Here is a 21210-nt window from a genome sequence, read left to right as displayed (position 1 = left end):
GCTCTGTTTCAGAATCCTGCAAAGGAGCACTTGATTTTGAATAATTAATGAACAGCAAATGACTGACGAATATGGTTATCTAATAAGCGTATATAACGTATCGCCTACTGTAATATCGAGCATTAATAATGTGATGCTTTGCTATTTGAATGCTGAGCCTCTCACCTCCCAGTAAGGCTCATCATCGAAGCAATTGTCATCAGCTGGATCTGCCCAGATGGGCATTCTGAGGATGCAGCCTGAGGAGAATAGAAAGAGACTCTGAAGCCTCATTTATACTTTGGCCTACAACTGTCACTCTCCGAAAATAATTGATTACGTCACGTCACATTTGTTTTTGCTTAAAGATCAGTTTTAGATACACCATCGTACAACAAAATATGAATTAGGCTTTAACCACCTAAACCCTTGTATGTATCCCTATTCTGGGGCTAACGTTTGGCGTAAATAGCAGATCTACAAACTCACAACACGTTGCAAAACGTTACATGTTGTGAGCTTGTAGACCAGCTATCTTCAGCAAAGATACTTAGTTGCAGGGTGAAAACAAGCATAGTATAGACCCCTGGGGGGCTCTATAAACTAGGGGTTAAGAGGTTAAAGTCGCACGCACACACACACACACACACACACACACACACACACACACACACACACACACACACACACACACACACACACACACACACACACACACATACCAACAAATATGCCTCCACCGACACCAAAGCAGATGGCCACACAGAGAGCTGCAGCCTGCAAGCCACCCTGTTTTGTTGGCGTGGTGTCTGCCCAAGGACCCTCGAAGTCAAAGGTGTTGATCAACCTTCAAAACAAAATGTTGGCTATTGTCAATGGTTGGGTCTTTTATGGTCAAGTCGTTTATCATATCATTGTCAGCCAATAATTCATTAAAATTGCTTTATCTCGAGCTGATATTATATGACACATTAATTCTGTGCTCACTGAATGCGTTGGTAACATTGCAAGGCACTGGCTCTTTGATTGATTGATTGAATACTTTATTAACATGCTTATTAACAGTACAGGTAGTACAGTCAAAGGTAGGATATGCTAAAAGGATATCACAAACAGCCCCAGGGGCTTGTTTCCATTGTGGTCCTTTGTGCTCTGCTAAGTTGTTTGAACTGATTTGTCCTCATCTTCAGTAGTGAAAAAGCAGACACTTATTAGAAACAAAGTGTAGTGTAGTGTTTAGTAGGCCTAATAAATCAGGTAATAACAATGCACTGTTGTTGTTTTTTAAGTCTTTATATGTGCCCAGAATCATTGTTACTGTTTAACAGGTGTAAGGTAAATACTGTTAACTTGTATTACAATCAGCATTAGTATCGGTATCGATCAATCTACAGTTAATCAGTTATCACGTGCATCCCTACTTTCAACGCTGCAACAGCTGTGAGTACTACTACTCACCCTTCACGACCGTAGACGGCCTCAGTGGCACCCGCAGCAGTGATGGCACCCACGATGCCACCTATTACACCTGGCATGGCGTGGAGGTTATGAATCCCACACGTATCCTGGATCTTCAGATACTTCTCCATAAACGGCTGGGGGAAGAAAGTCAAGTCAGTGGCGTTCGGCCACACTTACTATGTATGCTGTTTATGTTACAAATAAGCATGAAATATGAAGAAATCAGAAGGGATCAATTAATTTACATACAGTATAACATACTGTTTGAATATTATTCAAAATATTAAGGACCAATCATTTAGCATACTACTAATCCAGAGAACATGGAATATATACTGTATATGTAAAAAAAAGAAAGACAGACAGACAGACAGACAGACAGACAGACAGACAGACAGACAGACAGACAGATAGAAATACCTTTATTGAAAGGATTAGGTATGATCAATTCCACAAATCAAAAGGGAGATGAGAGACTACTAGACTAGATTAGATTATACTGTAAAATACACAAAGAGGTAAATGCTGAACTACCGTGACATAAATGTATCCCAGTGTGGAAATTATGCCACAGCAGAAGCCTACGATCAGAGAGCCGTAGGGCATCAGCATGAACTCTGCTGCAGTGCCCACCGCAACCCCTCCAGCCAGCGTGGAGTTCTGGATGTGAACCTGAGCAGAGATGGAAAGAAATGTGAGAGGCTCCTTAATCACTTAAATCTGTCAACTAATTGAAGTGGAGTAAAAAGTACAATATTTGACTATCAGGTGTTATACGGAGTAGACATGTAAAGTAAAATAAAATACAAGTAAAAGTACCATAGAACTGTACTCAAGTACCTGAGTAAATGTTGTTAGTTATTTTTCTATCCATGCACAATGGAAATGAATAATTGTACAGTGCAGTACCATGTCTAGCTTGCCGTGCTTCTGGAAGAGGCTGGAGATAGCCACGGTGGTGAGCACAGTGGAGGCTAACGCCAGGTAGGTGTTGATGGCAGCTCTGTGCTGGCCGTCACCATGGTCTGTGATGGCTGAGTTGAAGCTGGGCCAGAACATCCACAGGAACAGGGTTCCTACGCACAACACAGAGTGGGATGTGGTGAGTTTCGTGTGATTTCGAGGTGTGTAAAACATGTTCCGAGAGGCATCAGACCACAATAACAATCACAAATAGGCCGATATATCTCAATAATGGATATATATGTTTCCCTCCCCCAGACTCTCGTGCGCCCCAACCCCATACCCCCCCCCACACCACCACCTTTCATGCAGTTACTACCTGTAACCAAAATGTGGGGAAGGATGTGACTTTTAATAAAAGTAAAAAAAAAAAAGTTATGATAGTTGAAAGCATGAAAGCTAGCCTATTGAATGTCCCAACCCATGACTTACATTTGTGCAAAGTTCGGAGACAATTGCACTAGTGGTGTGCCGTGAGGAGGCGAAGGGATAAACGTCTACGCCCTGCGGATTCTAATCGTAAGAGAAACAGGCCCACCTATCATAGCGAAGACATCCGAGTGATAAACGGAGCCCTGCAGGCGACTGCTCTGGTCGAGGTTGGGCCGGTAGAGCATCCACGAGATGGAAAGTCCATAATAACCCCCGAATGTATGGATCACCATGGAGCCTCCAGCATCTCTGGCCTAAGAGGGTTATTACAAATTACAAAATGTAAGCATACTTACAGTACATAGCAGCAGCATACTGTTAAAATAAATTGTAATAACAAGATTCCTCAACTGTGCGATGTGAGAAGAACAGATTTCAAGAGAACAAAGAATTGAATATCCTGAGAGTTAATTTAACACAGAATTCTACTGGATATGCACTCAAAAACAAGCCTAGAAACCAGACGAATCTGCCACACCTAAAACAAAATAGCCCTGTGCAGATTGGTCTGGTAGCCTACTCCTCGGTTTGAATTATATTTCTCTCACCCCAGAGTTGTGGGTGACAAATCAAAGCACACTATTCAAAGTGGGACATGTTTTGCAGTGACGTTTGAATCTGTTTGTAACCGGCCCTTGGAAATGAATCTTCCACACCAAAGTTCCAGACTAATATCTACGCAGTGATATTAGTCTGGCCATGCCAGACTCAAAAATATGATATGAAATTAGTAACGTGGTTCACACAATCTCACATGTATGAGCTTGATGATGATGAATTCCTCCACGGCGAATAAGGTGACCCCAAACAGAGTGAGCACCATCAGCTGGACCGGGCTGACCTTACCCAGCACAGCACCGTAGGCTATTAAACAGCCTGCCACACAGAAGTCTGCATTGATGAGGCTGAGAGAAAAACACAAAGACTAGTCAATTCCACAGTAAAGTTCACAGAGGTACACAGAAAAAGCCTCAGTGTTCATTTTTTTCAAGTGTAACTCTGAGAGTGTGCACAGTGAGAGGGTAGAACATTTTGTAACCACATTTTATTTGTACACTCTCAGAGTTAAATAAAACATTTCGAGAATGTTGAAAAAATCTTTCTGATCTGAAGTCTGTCACTACAATATATGTGAAAAATTAAATGTATCTGTCAGACGTTCTGTCACGCACTGATTCTAACATGCTTCAAATTACTATGTACATGTCACCATAACTATTCATAACTCCACTAAAAGAGTAGTAACCTTATGTTGGTCTCTCTCTCTCTCTCTCTCTCTCTCTTTTATGCTCTGTTCTTTTTTGGGATTATTGCAGTAACTGTGTGCCTGTTGGGAGTATCTATGTCTGTGGGATACTGTCTGACAGGTTTCTCCACTTTGTCCTCCAAGATATTTCTTGTTTATATTGAAACTGTGCAGGTGGAGGCATGAGACATGGAAGTTGAAAGGAAACATGCAATTGTAAATACTGTCATATCATGGCTGTAATCTGGTTGTAAGCACAAGTATTCTAAATGTTGTGTCCTTGTCCATAGCAATATAACCTTGAGTCTCTCTATAGCTTTTATTCAGAGGAAATGTACCTTGTTTTGAATAATTAATTTGTAAGTAATTGATTTGGTTTGAATCAGTCCTTTTTAAACTCTCTTCATATAGTAAGTGTACCAGTGCCTCTCAAACTAGAAAATTCAGCTAGAATCAGAATCAGTGAATCTGTATCTCACCACTAATAATAATAATAAATATTTTTATATTATTTTAGGATCATAATGTCAAAGCTGGTCTCATCGATAAGGTATGGGCATAGTTTCATTCACAGTAAAATCCTCAGTGTTAATTTAGAAGAAAAAATATGTTTTGAAAATCCCAAAAGAGCGGGTTAATGTGGTTAAGTGGTTTGAGAAGTGTTCCTCTTGAGCGTTTACTTTTCAATTCCGATCTTGATCTTTCCATCAGTGTAGTCCAGGGACTGGAACCAGCCCTGCATCAGCAGTGCCCACTGGAGGCCGAAGGCTGCTATGAGGAAGTTGAAACCAACTGCACCGAAACTATACCGCTTCAGGAAGGTCATCAGGAAGCCAAATCCCACAAATATCATCACGTGAACGTCCTGGAAACCTAAAGATGAGGAGGGATGGGAGGGAGGAGCAGTAAAGAGGAGCAGCAGGAGTCAGGAACATGAAGGAGGTAGAGATGGAATAGAGGAGGAAAAGAAAGATGTATATGAAATGATGAAAAGCTTAAAAATCCTTTATTTTGTAATAGGTTGGCATGATAAAGGAACACTGTGCTGACCAATGTATTTCTGCTCAAGGCATATGTACATGAAATTTTAACCCCAAATCAGGGGTCTATACTTGTTACTCTCCTTTTTTCCCTCTACACCAAATCTCTTCACCAAAATTAGCCAATCTCACAATCTGCTGCATTGCGTTGTGAGCATGTGGATCTGCTATTTTCATGGAATGTACACCTATTATGACATGCCCAGAATAGGGATGCTGGAAATAGCTATAATTTTGTTTCTAATTATCTTAGAAAGTGATCCAAGAGTCCATGTTTGTGATGTTTTGTCCAGAAATGAATCTATAACAGTCGTGCAACCTCTCCTCATTAGCATAATTTGCATAAAATAATTATACAGAAGTACGATACAAATCAGGAAATCACTAAATATTTCACCTTTTCCAACTTAGAGAGCTGATCTCAGACTCTCATAGACGCTAAGTCTATGTTTACATGTCCAGACATTATTACCGTACCATAACTAAATCATGCAGCCCTTTGTCATTAGCATGATTGGCATAAATTATGTAATAAATAAGCTGAAACCAGGAAATAGCTATAACCTGCACAAGCTGGCTGACCAGGTGTGAATTGAAGGATGGTCAGAGATCAATTTGGTAGAAGTCATTGGCCATCACAAGTTCACCGCCCACCTACGTGCCCTCTTCACAGTGAGTGGTGACCTACTATGCACATAAGATCAGCTAATGACCATACTCAAGAAACTGCCTAACCAGGAGAGGACTAGTGATGACTTTGGCGATGCTGATCAGCAAGCACAAAATACTACCAGTGATGCTCATCCCCTCTAAAAAAATCAAGGTAACTCTCATGGATGGAATGGCAGTGCTACAGGGAATTGGAAAGCTGTCATCGATCATGTGCCCAGTAGGCTGACCACTTCACAGCCACACTGGACAGCAAGTCCAAAGAGTATAGGGAGATCAATGAAGTGTATGACCACTACAATCTCCTATCTTTACTGAAGGAGGCCACACAGAAGTTATTCCAGGGTTGCAAGCCTCCAACTACTTACCATTTGGACGACACACCATTGGAGAATGATTCAGCAAAACAGTTCCTGTCAAACAGGATCAAATATGAACTGACTCTCTATCTCGCCAAGGAGGCCACACGAAAGAGATTCCAGGATGGAAAGCCTCCAACTACATACCATGTGGAAGACGATACACCATTGAGTAAAGTATCAGCAAACAGTTCCTGTCAAACAGCACCAAATTGTCTATTTTTGCACACCTACGTACTTCATCATCGGGAACAAGAAACAGATAAGTGCATGCGAATGAGGAAAGGTTGCATGACTGTCACTGCACCATAGTAATAGATACACTTCTGGACATCACAAACATGGATTTAGACTCTTGGATTACCTTTCAAAGTTAATTAGAAGCAAAATTATAACAATTTCCTGAAGTTGGCCAATAATTAACTAAACAACAGAATAAAAATTTGATATCTTTATTTTACTTTCTAGTAAATAAAGAGAAAGCTATTGGTAAGCATTTATTTTGCAGATTGATCAAACATGTGGCTAACTTCCACTAACTAAAAAGAGCAATTATAAGTTTGCCCGGAACCCAAACTGAAAATAGCAGATCTACAAGGTCGCAACGCAGTGCAAAAGATCACTTTTTCTTTCACACTTTTCACTACTTTTCACTACTTCCTAAACATAATTTAGGGAATTTCTTTGATATTTGTATTTTATTCATGAAATTCTTTTTGAAAAATGTTTCAATTTGTTTTCAACTCATGAAAATGTGTGATTTTTTTCAAAAGATATTTGAATATTTAATTATATTATAATATGATTAAATATTCAAAAGTTTTTGACACAGAATTAAATGTTTTATGGTTATGATTCACCAGGAGCCTGGATGGCTTGGTTCGGAAATCTCTATGGGGAAAATGAACGGGCTTTCGATCTGTGGCACCACAAAATGGCCGCCACTGCTCTGCCCTATAGCAACTACAGGTTAGTCAAGGCGTCTGTTGAGCAGGGAGCAGAACTGGGAGTGTTCCCCCGCATACGTTAAGTCATCCCGGTGAAACTCCTCGTTGTCAGGTGAAAAATAAGTGTCTGGTGGCTCCATGTGAGTCACAGGCGACACGTGCTCGTCTACACCCTCCCACATTACCAACGTTATGGGTCAGCAGCAACAGGGACTACACACGTGTGGGGACATTTGAGAGTTGGCATAATGACTAAAATTGGGAGAAAAGGGTATCAGGGTATCAGGGAACAAAAATATTTAATTTAATTTATTTTACTCCATGTCATTGTGTCTAAGCACTTTATAACATTGTCAAGAAAAGTGCTTTTAAAAAATAAATATATTTTAATAGTTATTATTATGTGAAGCACATCAGGGTGCAAGAGCCCATTCACAACAAATTCTGAACATCACCACTTAAACCCCAGTATATTGCCCAGTATATTGCCCAGTATATTGCGGAGAAAGCTTTTGCGGAAAATAGCAGATCCACAAGCTATTTTCAGTCAAAGCTTACCCACAATAACAGAAAACTGAAAATACACTAGCATAGAGCCCTGAGGGACTCCGCTCAACCATATGGGGTTTAAGTGGTTAAATGTGAATGTACATATTTTGCTAGGAAGAGAAAGGCCAATGTAAACATGGAGGTGAGGAAGGGGGCATGGGGGTATACAGCATGACATAACAGGATGTCAACGTGACTACAGGACACAACGCATGTATTTACGGTGCATTCTACAAGAGCATGTTCAAGTTCAAGTTCAACTGTGGCAATTCTGACAGATGAACGTGACTGTTGTACACAGCAAAATCCTCAGTGTTAATTTAACTCTGAGAGTGCGTAAATCCGGCTCCATGTATTTGTACATTCTCTGAGTTACAAATGGATAAGTATATATATTTTTTCATTCAAGTGATGACTTATATGTAGCTGAAATATAACAAAAAGGCAGGATACTTCCTAGAACTACCTTTCATGAATGAGGTTGACACTCCTATTTGATAAGCAAGAATAATATTTGTCATGGAATCAACAGTTTGGCTTAAAGAGTAAAAACTGTGTTAATTCAACCCTGAGAGAATACAAATTGAACCAAATGGACCCATACTATTAACTAGGCCCGTAACGATACAGTAACTGCATCGATGCATCGTTTTGAATTTTCAACGATCTACTATATCGATATGCAAACAGCTAAATATCGTATCGTTTGACTTTGAATCGTATCGAATCGTTTTGCAATGCAAATAATCGTATCGAATCGTTCTGCAATGCAAATAATCAATTATATCAATACTAAGTACTTTTAAGAAGAAGAAAAGAGAAAGAGGGGTTTATATCCAGTATCCAGGTATTTATTTTTCACACAGAATTCTTGGGTAAATAAATAGTTACTATATCGATTTTAAATCATTGAATCGAATCGTATCGTTCTAAATTAACCTGTCCTGTATCGTTCATGTATCGTATCGACTAAATCGCTGAATCGAAACGTATCGTATCGTTCTAAATTAACCTGTATCGTTCATGTATCGTATCGACAACCAAGTATCGTGATACGTATCGAATCGTTGTTAAAACGTATCGTTACACCCCTACTATTAACACTATGGATTTTACTGTGTTAAGTAGAAAACCGCCCATCACTAGAACACATTCCTCTTCAACGTGAACAGGCATTTGATTTCCGTCATTCCCAGCACACACCACCACCGTCAGCAAGCACCAGCATAAACTAGCCACTATCATTTACAGCAGCCAACAGGTACACATCATGATACCCATAATACAACTCTCTGGCACAGCGCTGACTACAATAGATTTCCATTACATTGTGAAACATTAGAGGCAGAAACGCTGAATACAAAGACTGGCAACTACCATCCAGAAATGATATAGATTCCATCAGGCTGAACAGTTTCTTGAGCCGAGTCCCAGACTGTCCCTGACTGAAATAATGTACCTCTTTGAAGTCACACAAAGTACAGTAAATGTGATCCCATGACCCTGTCAGGAAGATTTGCTGGTTTGCTCTGCACAATAAACGACAAACTGTGCCAAGTTCATTTATCAGCCATCCAACACCTCTGCAGAGATGGTCTCTTGTGATGGCCTGACATTGACACTGCAGGTTTTGGGGGTACGCTCATTCAATTCAACCACTCCCACACACACACATTCTGTAACTGGTTAGATGATACACTATAATGGCAACACACAGATAGAGTACTAAATACAGAAATATAGGGTCGAATTTTCAAGTGCATTTGGAAAAATTATCTGAATTAAAGACATGTTTTGTATCTATAAATATATGAATAAATAAGGGTTAACATGGATATACACTATATACTAGGTAGACTATGATACAATGGGAACCCCAAGGGAACAGTGCACCTGTGCGTGTCAGATCTTTATCATTCCTGCTGGGAATAATATAATATGCGTCGTTGGCACAGTTTCAGGCATTGTGTGTGAATTGAAAAGTTATTTTTTTGGCGGTGCAACAGTGTAATACTAAAATGATTTAAAATAAATAATTACATGTTTATTGGTGAATACTTATAGAATGCCTTAGAACATTGTATAGATTTATAAATATATATTTATATAAAAGTAAATACAAAAGTATTTGTGGTGTCAAGTAATTATAAACTTATAAGCATAATTAATTTACCAATCAGTCATTTGTGAAACAGAACCATAAAAAGAAAGGGAAAAATAAAAGAGAGCTGGTCAACTTACTTGGATATCTGAAATAGAAGTCATTCTCAATGTCACTTGATATATTTTCATGATGTCTGTGCTCTATCCAGTGTGCGTCGGATTCTTCATCATAACGGATAAAAACGCCAAACAAGATGATCATGGAAATTTGCCACACAAAGCAAACCGGAGGAAGACTCATTCGAACATTGGGGTTTTTTGAACGGTCACAAAATTCCCTGAAGCTCTGAATACAGCCCATGTTGGATGTTATTATTAAAATAAAGAAAGGAAGGTCCACGGGTACAGTATAAGCTAAAGAGCCTCTTTGTGCTATGAAAGCTGACAGAAGTTTTCACGGGCTGTGAGCATCTCATACTATACTATAGGTGAGGCTGTGGGTGTGTCTGTTGGGAATAACATCAGGACACTCCCACTCTGAAGTGCCTCCACGATGGGACATTCTTGTATTTCTGTATGATTACCTCTGCCAGGCCGCCAGGCTGGGAGGCCCCTGTGTGTGTGTGTGTGTGTGTGTGTGTGTGTGTGTGTGTGTGTGTGTGTGTGTGTGTGTGTGTGTGTGTGTGTGTGTGTGTGTGTGTGTGTGTGTGTGTGTGTGTGTGTTGTGTCTGTCTGTCTGTGTCTGTCTGTCTGTGCAGGCTAATTTCACCCACCACTGGACCAATCAGCGTCAAACTCAAATCGGTCATATGGTGGCACTATACCAGGCCACTTTGCATTTTGGCATAGGTTGTACGATTAACATTTTCATCATGATGCAACTCACCCGCTTCTGCCGAACTAGGTTTTCTTCCATGTCACATTTTCTTCAAAACACACACTTTGTACCTACTCCCACAGATTTTGTCCAAAATTCACAAAAATCTGTAAACATTATCTCTGGTGTGGAGTTAGGTGGGGCCTATTTTACAAAACATCCTGTGAATCCTGAACAAGTGTCTGATCTACCTCAAATTTGAATCACAAATTGAGGGCCACCAATGCACAGGACCACAATTAGATTAGATTAGACAAGATGGCGGCGCGCACAACCACAGCTATTCTCTCCCAGAAGAGGTGTTTTATGTTGGTTTTGTCTGCTAGTCTGTCGATTAGCGACTCGACATATAACCGGGAAAATCTTCTAAAGATCATTATGTGGTGAATTGGATTTCATCAGGGACTACCTTATATACACATCCAATGGAGATTGTGCATCCAGCCAGGTGTCAGTGAAGGTAACCGGAGGGCTCGCCCCAAAACACGCTCGCCCCCACTTCTTTTCACGGACCAGCGGTTCTTGTATTTGTTTTACTGAGGATAAGGTTAGAAATAAGTTTAGAGGTTAAAGGGGTAGTTCACCCCCAAAATAACTTTTTTTCTATTGATTACTGACCATCTGGAGCCTTGAATTCATAGATATTTTTTTGTTTTTGTCACATTCCTAAGCCAATAATTTGATTATAATAAATGTGTCCCCATTGATTCCGGTAGGAGACACAAATGCATTTGTGTCTCCTACCGGAATCAATGGGGCTAAATTTATTATAATCAAATAATAAAGGAAGGAATGCGACAAAAACAAAAAAATATCCATGAATTCAAGGCTCCATGGGGTGAGTAATCAATAGAAAAAAAGTTATTTGGGGGGTGAACTACCCCTTTAAGGAATAGTTTTTAAGGAATAGGGTTAGGTTTTGGCACCATTTTACTGAGGTTACATTTAGGAATAAGGTTAGGTTTAGGCATAGTTTACTGAGGTTACGTTTAGGAATAGTAGGTGAATACTGCCGGATTTGGGCGAGCATTTGGTATTCGTCAGTGGATTATTAGTCTACTAACTGCTCACCCTTATTTTTAAAGGACACTAACCGAGCCAATTCGAAAACTGTGCTCTTAACTTCTAACAGCATCATGTCCTATGAGGGGTCAGAATACACTGGATCATGTACAGTATATATTGTTACTGTATACAGTAACAAAAAAGAAGGTTATAAAGTCTCCACCCTCCCCCACTTAGGTCAGTCCGCCCCATAGGGGCCGACCATATGTTGAGGAGCCTCTATAGAGCACACTTCCAAAATAGCTTTCACTTCTGCCCATAGGGGCACCACAAATGCATAAAGTTGCACTGTATGTCATAGTTATTCTATTGCCCCTATCTTCCTCGCACCCTGATGGCTGCAACCTATACAATCTACACAGCCCTGGCTAGGCAACCCAGCCTGACAGAGATATGCACTCGGAGCGCACTTTTCTAGTTACATTTGCACAGAGAAAATAAAGGCCATCTATAACGCAATATTACCAATGCCAGTCATGTAGAGATTTGCATTTACAATAATAAAATACAATTATAAAACAGAACCATGAAAAGAAAGGGGAACATTTTTAAAGAGCTGGTCAACTTACTTGGATATCTGTAATAGAACTGATTCTCCATGTCACTTGATATATTATTTTTATCTCTGTTCTTGCTCCAACGGGTGTCAGTTTCTCCATCATAACGGATGAAAATGCCAAACAAGATGATCAAGATGGTTTGCCACACGAGACAGACCAGAGGAAGACTGAGTCGAACATTGGTGTTTTTTGGACGATCACAAAATTCCCTGAAGCTCTGAACACAGCCCATGTTGGATGCTAATAAAAATAAAGAAAGGACGGTCCGATGGACAGTAAGCTTTAGAGCCTCGCCGTGTCATGAGAAGGTGACAGAGAAGCTTTCACGGGCTGTGAGCATCTCAGGTAATTGGAAAGTCTAAGGACACTCCCTCTCTGAGGTGCCTCCAAGGTCGTTTTGCTGGGAGGGGGTAAATCCCATGCCTCAGCATTTGATATCCCCCTTCTGATCATTAATTTTGTATATGTTTTATCCTTGCTTCTGGTCAGACTGAATTAACCCATTAAGACCTGAGGACCTTTGAATAGCCAACGCAAAAATAAAAAATTACACAGATGGTTTCCCGGTTTTAATGGGATAAATACATGCAATTCCTTTTTGATATTTATGTTTGATAAATTACAATGTAACAATTTTATTAAAAGTGTAAGTTAACAATGCCGTACAGATTTGCATTTATAAAATAATCTTATGCTAATATGAAAATAAGAAAGAATCATTTCTACTATGTGATGAAGTGAATTTCAAAACGACTGTTTCGGTATTTCTCAGTGATTGATTAGTTTTTTAGGCAGAACAGCTTATCTTTTCTCACAGACAAAGCATATTTCAAAACCATTTTTTTTTTAAATTACCAATCTGACCTTTGTCATCAGGCGGCTATCATAAAACCCCTCCATCCTCAAAATACAGAAGCAGTTACTGGCATCTTAGAATAAGAACAAACAAACTTCTTCACAACTACACAAACACAAGCTTATCACTATAAGTAGCTATACACCTACTAAACATAGAATGTAGGCCCAGCATCTTTGATTACAGATTATTTAGTCTGTAATTGGGTCAATAGACACTCTCTCTCTCTCCTAACATGTGCTGTGTTGATTCTGTCAAGCGTTATGTGGACATAATGTGCATCTGTGGGCCCCCTAAGGTACTGGAGAGGTGCACAATATGTTTTATTCACTCAAGCATTAGAGCTTCAATGTACAGCACCGTTCAATGTGATCAGTGGTGGAACAATCAAATTTATAATATTCATAATATTTTATAGATACTGTATTTATGCACTTTGATATGTGTTAACTGAAAATGTGGCCTTCATGCTTAGGAACAATAACAACTATTGAGTAACGGTGCGCCCATCATCTAAACACGTGTCCTGTGTACAGGCAGAATCCAAGCTGTGCTCAGTTGTCATGTGCAACAAGTCAGTACAGTTTGACAGGGCTGACAAGACAAGAGGCTACAGTCAAACCAGAGACTGAGCTCAACAGTGTTGGTTTGGTTTCCATCACTTTCTCAGTAGAACACACATTCATTCATTCTGTAAACTTTGATAATGACTTCATCTGTCTATTCTGATAATCATTTACAACTATGTACCCTAGCCCTATATACCATATGAGTGAGATTAAATGCTTTGGGAAATATTGTATTTATGTATTCATATTTCACCACATGAACCCTAGCATCCCTATTCTGTGGTGAACAATTGTCGAAAATAGAAGACCGCTCTCAAAACATAAGAATATCAAAACACAACAATGTCTGCTGATGATTTTCATTAATTTATTTGCAAAAGTAAGGTGTCACATAAACAAGCACAGATAACATTATATTTATGTAATATCTAATGTCTAATGTCAAAGGTTGTGCTTTGGGCAACAAGTGCTCTCGTAATGAGTTCCTGTCAGTAAAGGTTGTTGATCCTGGTTGACTACGTCTACCGCCTCTGGCACTGTACTGTATACATTTACCAAGGGAAAACAGAAACAAAAGTTATTGGATGTCACCTGCTTACTGGGAAATAGGAGGTGGAGAGAGATGGGTGTGGTTCTGTTTCATTAATACATTGTTTTTAAAGAACTGTAAATGTGTTAACAGAGCATACAGTATTATGAAATGTATTATACTAGAGGTATGCTACGCAGCCCTCACATCTAGAGTTCGGGCCGCTATGCAGCCCTCACACCTACGCCGCCCCGCCGATCTGACTGATATGCCCATATATCTCTGTATCTGTCCATCCTTGTCTTTTTTATGCCCATATATGAAGACGTTGAAGGAATTTAATGAATCCGTTTTGTGAGCTCACAGTGAGCTTAACTTTGACTTTTGACCACAATAAGTTCATCCTTGAATACAAGTGGACGCGTGTGCGAAATATCATGAAATTCCTTCAAGGCGTTCCTGAGATATTTCGTTTGCGAGGTTGGGACATACATGAGGTCATAGTAACCTTGACCTGCTCTGACCACTTCTAATCACTTCAGAAACACCAACTAACAAAGTGCCTCACTCTTAAACAAATCTACTGTAAGCTAATGATACAAACTCGCAACATAGTGTATTGCACTGTGTATTTGATATCTTTCATCCATTGTTTTCTTTTTAACTATTAATTCTACTTCGGTAGGTCAGCTGAGCAGAAATGCTCTTTCACAGAAACATCCTGCTTCACACTCATGCAGTTGTGCACATTCACACCTGGGAGATGCCCCAGTATAACCACAGCACGTACGAGAGATGCATGTGAGAGAGAAGAACAAAGTCAACATCATAAAACCTTATTTGTCAAGAAATCCCCAAGATGAAAAATGTAATAATGAAGGCAGTAAAAGATGTGTTTATGCGTGAATATCACTGCTCTGCCTTTCAGCTCACCAACATGGAGCCTCGTTAGAATGCATGAGCAGGTTGCAATGCTCATTGATCTTATTGCTTGGCTTGGCAAGGTTACCTTGGTGATGCCATTCTGGCAGATGATGTGCGAGTGCTGATGTATTTCAGGTGGCACGTAATGTCAATCCCTTCGCTGGGTTTGGGGATGTTTTCTTTTGTTTTCACATTTGAAATTGATTTGTTTTTTATACCATGGAGCTGAAAGACATTTCTGACTTTGAGACTTTTTAATCATGTGTTATGATGCTTTTCAGTGTAATTTTATTATAATGCTTTGGTCCAATGAACTGAGCTCACTCCGACTCTCTAAGTGCAGGTGACACCACAAATTGGGGAAGATGTAATCCTCAAGAATAGCTTTCACCATTGTGTTAGGTTCCTGACTAATATATCCTTCTTGCAGATTTCACTCTACTCCAGGAAGTGATAGATTTTCAATGTGTAGGCGGGCTGTGTGAGTATGACTTACAATTGATCTGGCAATAGAAGTGTTTATTTTCAAACTGATATTAGAAATAGATGGCTGGCTATGTACTGTATGCTGGATGAAAAATATTTAAGAAACTCTTTCAGGAAAAACGTTATTTTGAAAGCCAGTGCATTTCAACCTATGAGATTCATCACCTGGATAATCAAGAGAACCCACACAAGATACATAAACAGACCAAGTACAATTTGTTAAATTGAAAAAGTACAAATAAAGCAACCAATAGAAATTGCTACATATACTGGCCATGTGTCAGTTTAACTGTGTGCCTATACACATCCCATGTGGTACCACTATTATTATTATTATCTATGAAGCAGTCAGTCAGTCCGGTAAACAACCCTGTCTCGCCAACTTCCAGATCAACTCCCAGGACTGCTCGCCTGACTGAACACAGGATATCACATCATGATAAATGCTATACCACAGTAGCAATATATAATCACCAGTTGTAATACAGTATACTGTACAGCCCAACTATAATGCAATTACGATATATTGTAATCTACAGGTGTGATACTGATACTATGTCTTGAAATGGAATGAGCAGAAATTGGTAGCCTATTAATTTGAGATGAGGTCATTATGAAACATTTAATCATTCAATAAATGTAATCTTGAGCAATGTTCAGGACAGATTTTTGGCCACTTATTTTTCTAAAGAATACAGTAGTTATTCACTTGCTCAATACAGACTCATTGCAGCAGACCTCATTCATGTTCTCTACCCTTGAATGATCCCATACAGTATATGCCTGTTTCCATTTTCTTCTGCTCTTTAAACCTATTCGTAGGGAAGCATATTTCATCTGAATACCTATCTACCCCCAGAAACATAATTATGTGCTCTGTTCCAACATGCCATATTAAATACTTAAACCATTTTGTTGACCGGGGTCCCCTAGGGGTCCATACTTTTTCCCCTCTACACCAAAGCTCTTCACTGAAAAACACTGATCTACAAGCTCACGTGTCGCAATGCGACTCGTTATGAGCTTGTAGATCGGCTGAATGATAATCTATTATGACATGCCCAGAATAGGGTGAGTAGGGCTCATGTGGAAACTCTTACACTGTACATCTTTCAACTACTGCAGCTGTTCTTTGGTGACCATTGCCTGACTTCATCATAATGGACTTTAAATTAAATTAGGCATCCTCCTCCGCAGGAATGAATAGAAGAATTGTTGCCTTGGTGAAATGTACCTTATCTTCATTTATTCTCTCCCTGCCAGTGCCCTTGACCAAAGTACTGAAATTACAACACACACACACACACACACACACACACCCCCCCCCCCCCACTGGCAGCTGTAGTCAATGATAAAAATATTTTTTATAATACGTTTATTATTTGTTCATTTTTGTGTAATACAGGTTTTATGGCAATTGTTGCTTGCTACTGCAAGGATAATAACTGTACTGCAGATTGATTTTGCATTTACTCCCGTTTCTCATTCGCTTACATTTAAAAAGTAAATAGTATAATTTACTTGGGCAGCAGCTTTAGTGTTTATGAGAGTGCCTGTGCTAAATATCAGAATCAGAATAAATCTTTATTGTCACATTACAAGGTGGGTGAAATTCTTAATTGTGCAGGCCCATCATTGCAGTTAAAAGATAGACAGTCAGATCATAAAAGAGAGGAGAGGGGGGGACATAAAGTGCATAATATGTAACCCATGTAAATATAGCTCAAAATGGGTGTGTCCTGCCATGCCTAAATTTAGCCACTAATACGATGGTACATTATACATTAGTAATTGCCATCTTGGCAGCATGTCCCAGAATGCCGCAGCACGCTTGGTCTTCAATCAGCCAAAATGTTCACACGTCTCCCCCCATTGGCTCCCAGTTATTGCCCGCACAGAATACAAAACACTGATGTTGGCCTACAAAGCAACAAAAAGGTATGGCGACCCCATATCTTCAAAGCGTGATCCAACCCTACAACCTGTCCCGCTCACTCAGATCAGCTAACACAGGGAAGCTGTCGGAACCTTCCCTAAAACATCCGGGACAACATTCTACACGTCCCAGACTCTTCTCCCTTCTGGCTCCCAAACTATGGAACAAACTCCCCATTGCAGTTAGAACTGCAGATTCACTCCCAATTTTCCTCACGTAACCTGAAGACTCACCTCTTCAGACTCCACCTTAGCCCGGAGCACTTGGCCTAGCCTCGATGACCTTGCAGGCTTATGGAAAGGTTAAAATGTAATTTAGATAGCATGTGGTCATTGTTGACCTGGCATCCTATAGTTTGCACAGATTATTATTTTGATATTGTACTGTTTAGACTGATGATAGGTTCTTGGTTAACCTATGATCCTGGATGACTATTTCTATGCATTTGACGTATTACCTCATGTATTACCTTGCTTACTGTAATTCGCTCTGGATTAAGAGCATCTGATAAATGCCTAAATTGTAAATTGTACACCATAGGACTCACGAATAATATACACTGCATCGAACACTGTACGAACACTGTAATGTTAATCTCTACTTTACCTACTGAATCTCAGGGTGATGCCTATTTTTTTTATGTGTAACCAGATTAAATACCGTTTTAATCAAATAAAAATAATGAAGGATAATACAAAAAATGGCGTTCCTCACAATGGGTAATTTAATAACCGTAATTGCAAAAGCAATTCATAATTGCTTACTGGCCAGTAACTTTGGTTAACATGATAAATATACATGATAGGATTTGGTGAGGTGTATTTCAACACAGCAGGCAGACAATAAGTAAGTTGGCCTCAGCTGCTGACTTATGAGTCCAGTAAATAAGCAGTGAGCTGCTGTTCCAACTTCAGAAACTCTTCATCGGGTAGAAGATACCTCTGAACGATAACCTTCACGTCCTTTTCGGTAACGTGATCGTAGTCCTGTTTGTTCTTAAATGGCAAATGTCCAGCCAGCTCACAAAGAGCAACGTTGAAGGCAGATTCCTCTTTGGCGCCGAAGCAGGATTGTCTGGGCCAGACAACAATGCGTACACCTGTCCTTGAACTGAAGCCCCTGTCATTCGGTCTGACACAGGGTTGGCACCCTCTGGTGAAAAACAGGTTGTGTGCCGTGTTGCTCTCCACAAGGTAGTCTGTGACTTGACAAATGGCCTTGGCTACTTTCTCCAGATCCCCTGCCTCTGTGTAAAACAAGAATCCTGCGGGGAAGTCTTTCAAGCTGTAAAACCCCCTTTCAGGGACCAGTGGCTTGAGTGGCATACGCTCTACCTGTAGCTCATAATCCAGATAGTATCCATGCAGATGTAGATGATTGACGGATGCGAACGCCCCAAGACTGTTGAATCCCACACGAAAGCCCGGATCGGAGCTCAGGAACACAGATTCGATGCCGGTCTGGATGGCGAAGGAAGTTAGGATCTGTGGAAAACAATGTGAGGGTTCTGGAACCAAAAGACAATGTCCAAACTCCAGGGGGCTTACATTGACCAACACAACCATCCTGAGGGGTTCTTCATCGTCATGTGAATCATGTCCATTCCTCTCAGGTTGTCTCATCATCTCAAACATGATCTCCTCTGGGTTGATCTTGTTGAAGTTGAAGCTCTTGCCGTTGAACTGCTGCTGGATGCTCAGGATCTCCTGGGGTTTTCTTCTCTCCGTGCCTCGCTGTATGTTCAGCTGGGCCACGTAGCCGTGCGGTCCAGGCAGAACTCGGGTTTTTAGATCACCCAGCTGGTACCTGAACAGTGTTGCCATATTTTGTGAGAGAAATAAGCAACCAGGCCTAGGAAAACAAGCCCAAAAGAAGCTATCCACAAATGTCCTAGTGGGTGGTGGGCATCACTTCCTGTCGATTTGATCAGGTATCGTATGTATAAGGGATCAAATCGACAAGAAGTGATGCCCACCACCCCCTAGGAAACTTGTGGATAGGCCACACTTTAAACCTATATCATGCATCGATGGGCTATTTGAAAATAGCTGATCTACAAGCTCACAACGCCGTCGCTGCATAAATAGAATATTTGGAATATTTTTTAAACATTCTTAAACACAAATGCTCCCTGGGCACAAAACATTTTCATGAAAATATTTGAGAACCACTGGTTTAAATATTATTAATTTTTAAATTGTGAAGCAACTACACTCTACACACTTTCGAAACAAGCTGGAAAAATAAACGCAACCACCAATATTTACAAGCAACTTTACAGAAAAAGAAGCCCAAAGACGCTTATAATATAAGCAGACATGGCAACACTGGTACCTGAACAGTCCTCGGTTCATCCTGTCCGTCCAACCGGCTTTTACAGTTCTGTCGAACTTGGATGTCATCACAGAACAGCTGCTGTCGCTGGTCCGACACAGACCAGCGGTGACAAAATCCTGCTTACTGTATCGAAACTGTTGCTCCATAATTTCACTTTTTAACGTTTGTTTTCTGCTCGTCGATGGAGTTGCTCGGCGTCGTATCAACGTGAATCCCTAGTAGGACCAGCAAGACGACCTGGTTCTATCTAGAATCCAGCGTGGGGGTGTTGGTCCGATGGAAGCGACTAGTCCGGAACTGCGACTTAATTTTGCTTTGCTTCTAGTCGGACCGAAGGCTAGGGTGCACGTCCCCTTCGGTTTGCTTTCTTTCAAAATAAAAGCATAGGGATAGGGTCATAGATATCTATGGATAGGGTAGCTCTGGTCCATAGCGTATGGACCATAGACTGTATAAAAGGTATGGACCAGAGTTTGGGATAGGGGTGATGGGGGCGCATATATTTGATCTTGCAGAGCAACTTTGATTCACAGCATTACACGACATAATTATTTATCTATCTTATCTATCTTATCTATCTTATCTTATCTTATCTTATCTTATCTTATCTATCTATCTATCTATCTATCTATCTATCTATCTATCTATCTATCTATCTATCTATCTATCTATCTATCTATCTATCTATCTATCTATCTATCTATCTATCTATCTATCTATCTATCTATCTATCTATCTATCTATTATATTTCCAAGCAAACAAATGGCATGAAGGGCAAATGAGAATCCTCATGACACTTGTTTTATTTGGTTGTTGTTGTAATGTTTAGCTGTTTATGTTTGTGTTACAAATACAATGAACCATAAGCCTGATGACAGATTGAACACATGTCACTCACATGTAACTGTACAGCCATTTAATTAACAAGCCTATCTGTCAAGTAGCTAGGCAATTTCACAAAGCAGGATAATCAAATCAGCTATGTAACTTGAATTAAATAATATTAGCAATGATCATCAACACACACTAATAAATAATATTTCAATATTCAAAGTTTTTGTAGTTTTACATTTTTATGTCAATTTCTGGGTATTGTGGGTAACAACCCTGCTTAATTAAATACAATTCACTTCTACAACTCCCCAAATAGGCCTATCATTTAACTCATGCCTAAATCACAAATTTATATTTTTCCTATAACACTACAAGCAATTAAATTGTGCTGTAAATAGTTAGCTATTTCAGGAAAAGTTTAAAAAAATATATCTTTGTTTCTGACAGTCTAAATAACATAAATTAAAGAGTATGGGGGGCATTGACTT

General features: G+C 39.8%; 2 protein-coding genes across 3 annotated transcripts in view; both read right to left on the bottom strand.

Moving 5' to 3' along the window:
- Positions 1-10219, bottom strand: part of rhcgb (Rh family, C glycoprotein b) — a 49605-nt gene extending 39386 nt beyond the window's left edge. For both annotated transcript variants that reach the window (XM_080438344.1, XM_080438343.1), the window contains exons 1-9: positions 9887-10219; positions 4762-4954; positions 3590-3740; positions 2942-3089; positions 2350-2516; positions 1975-2112; positions 1438-1574; positions 702-826; positions 166-239 (exon numbers count right to left, since the gene is read on the bottom strand). In XM_080438344.1, coding sequence (XP_080294470.1) covers positions 166-239; positions 702-826; positions 1438-1574; positions 1975-2112; positions 2350-2516; positions 2942-3089; positions 3590-3740; positions 4762-4954; positions 9887-10109 — 1356 coding nt within the window. In that variant the 5' untranslated portion in view covers positions 10110-10219. The remainder of the gene's footprint in view (positions 1-165; positions 240-701; positions 827-1437; positions 1575-1974; positions 2113-2349; positions 2517-2941; positions 3090-3589; positions 3741-4761; positions 4955-9886) is intronic.
- An 8199-nt stretch (positions 10220-18418) lies between these two features.
- gdpgp1 (GDP-D-glucose phosphorylase 1) lies at positions 18419-20109 on the bottom strand. The gene is made up of 2 exons (XM_080437661.1): positions 19885-20109; positions 18419-19356 (listed from the first exon to the last, which is right to left on the bottom strand). Exons 1-2 carry the CDS (start codon positions 20031-20033, stop codon positions 18420-18422), a joined length of 1086 nt encoding a protein of 361 aa, XP_080293787.1. The 5' UTR covers positions 20034-20109; the 3' UTR covers position 18419.
- Between the last annotated feature and the right edge of the window lie 1101 nt (positions 20110-21210).

Source organism: Gymnoscopelus braueri (assembly GCF_963280865.1).
Source record: "Gymnoscopelus braueri genome assembly, chromosome: 9".
NCBI lineage: Eukaryota > Metazoa > Chordata > Actinopteri > Myctophiformes > Myctophidae > Gymnoscopelus > Gymnoscopelus braueri.
Note: the sequence above shows the minus strand (reverse complement) of the source record. Positions and strands in the feature narration are given on the sequence as shown.

Bases quoted from the DNA above. Each gene is read 5' to 3' on its own strand.
- gdpgp1 (XM_080437661.1), bottom strand. From the start codon at position 20,033: ATGGAGCAACAGTTTCGATACAGTAAGCAGGATTTTGTCACCGCTGGT. The intron at 19,357-19,884 runs GTACCAGTGTTG...AACACTGTTCAG, and splicing joins ATGAACCGAGGACTGTTCAG to GTACCAGCTGGGTGATCTAA.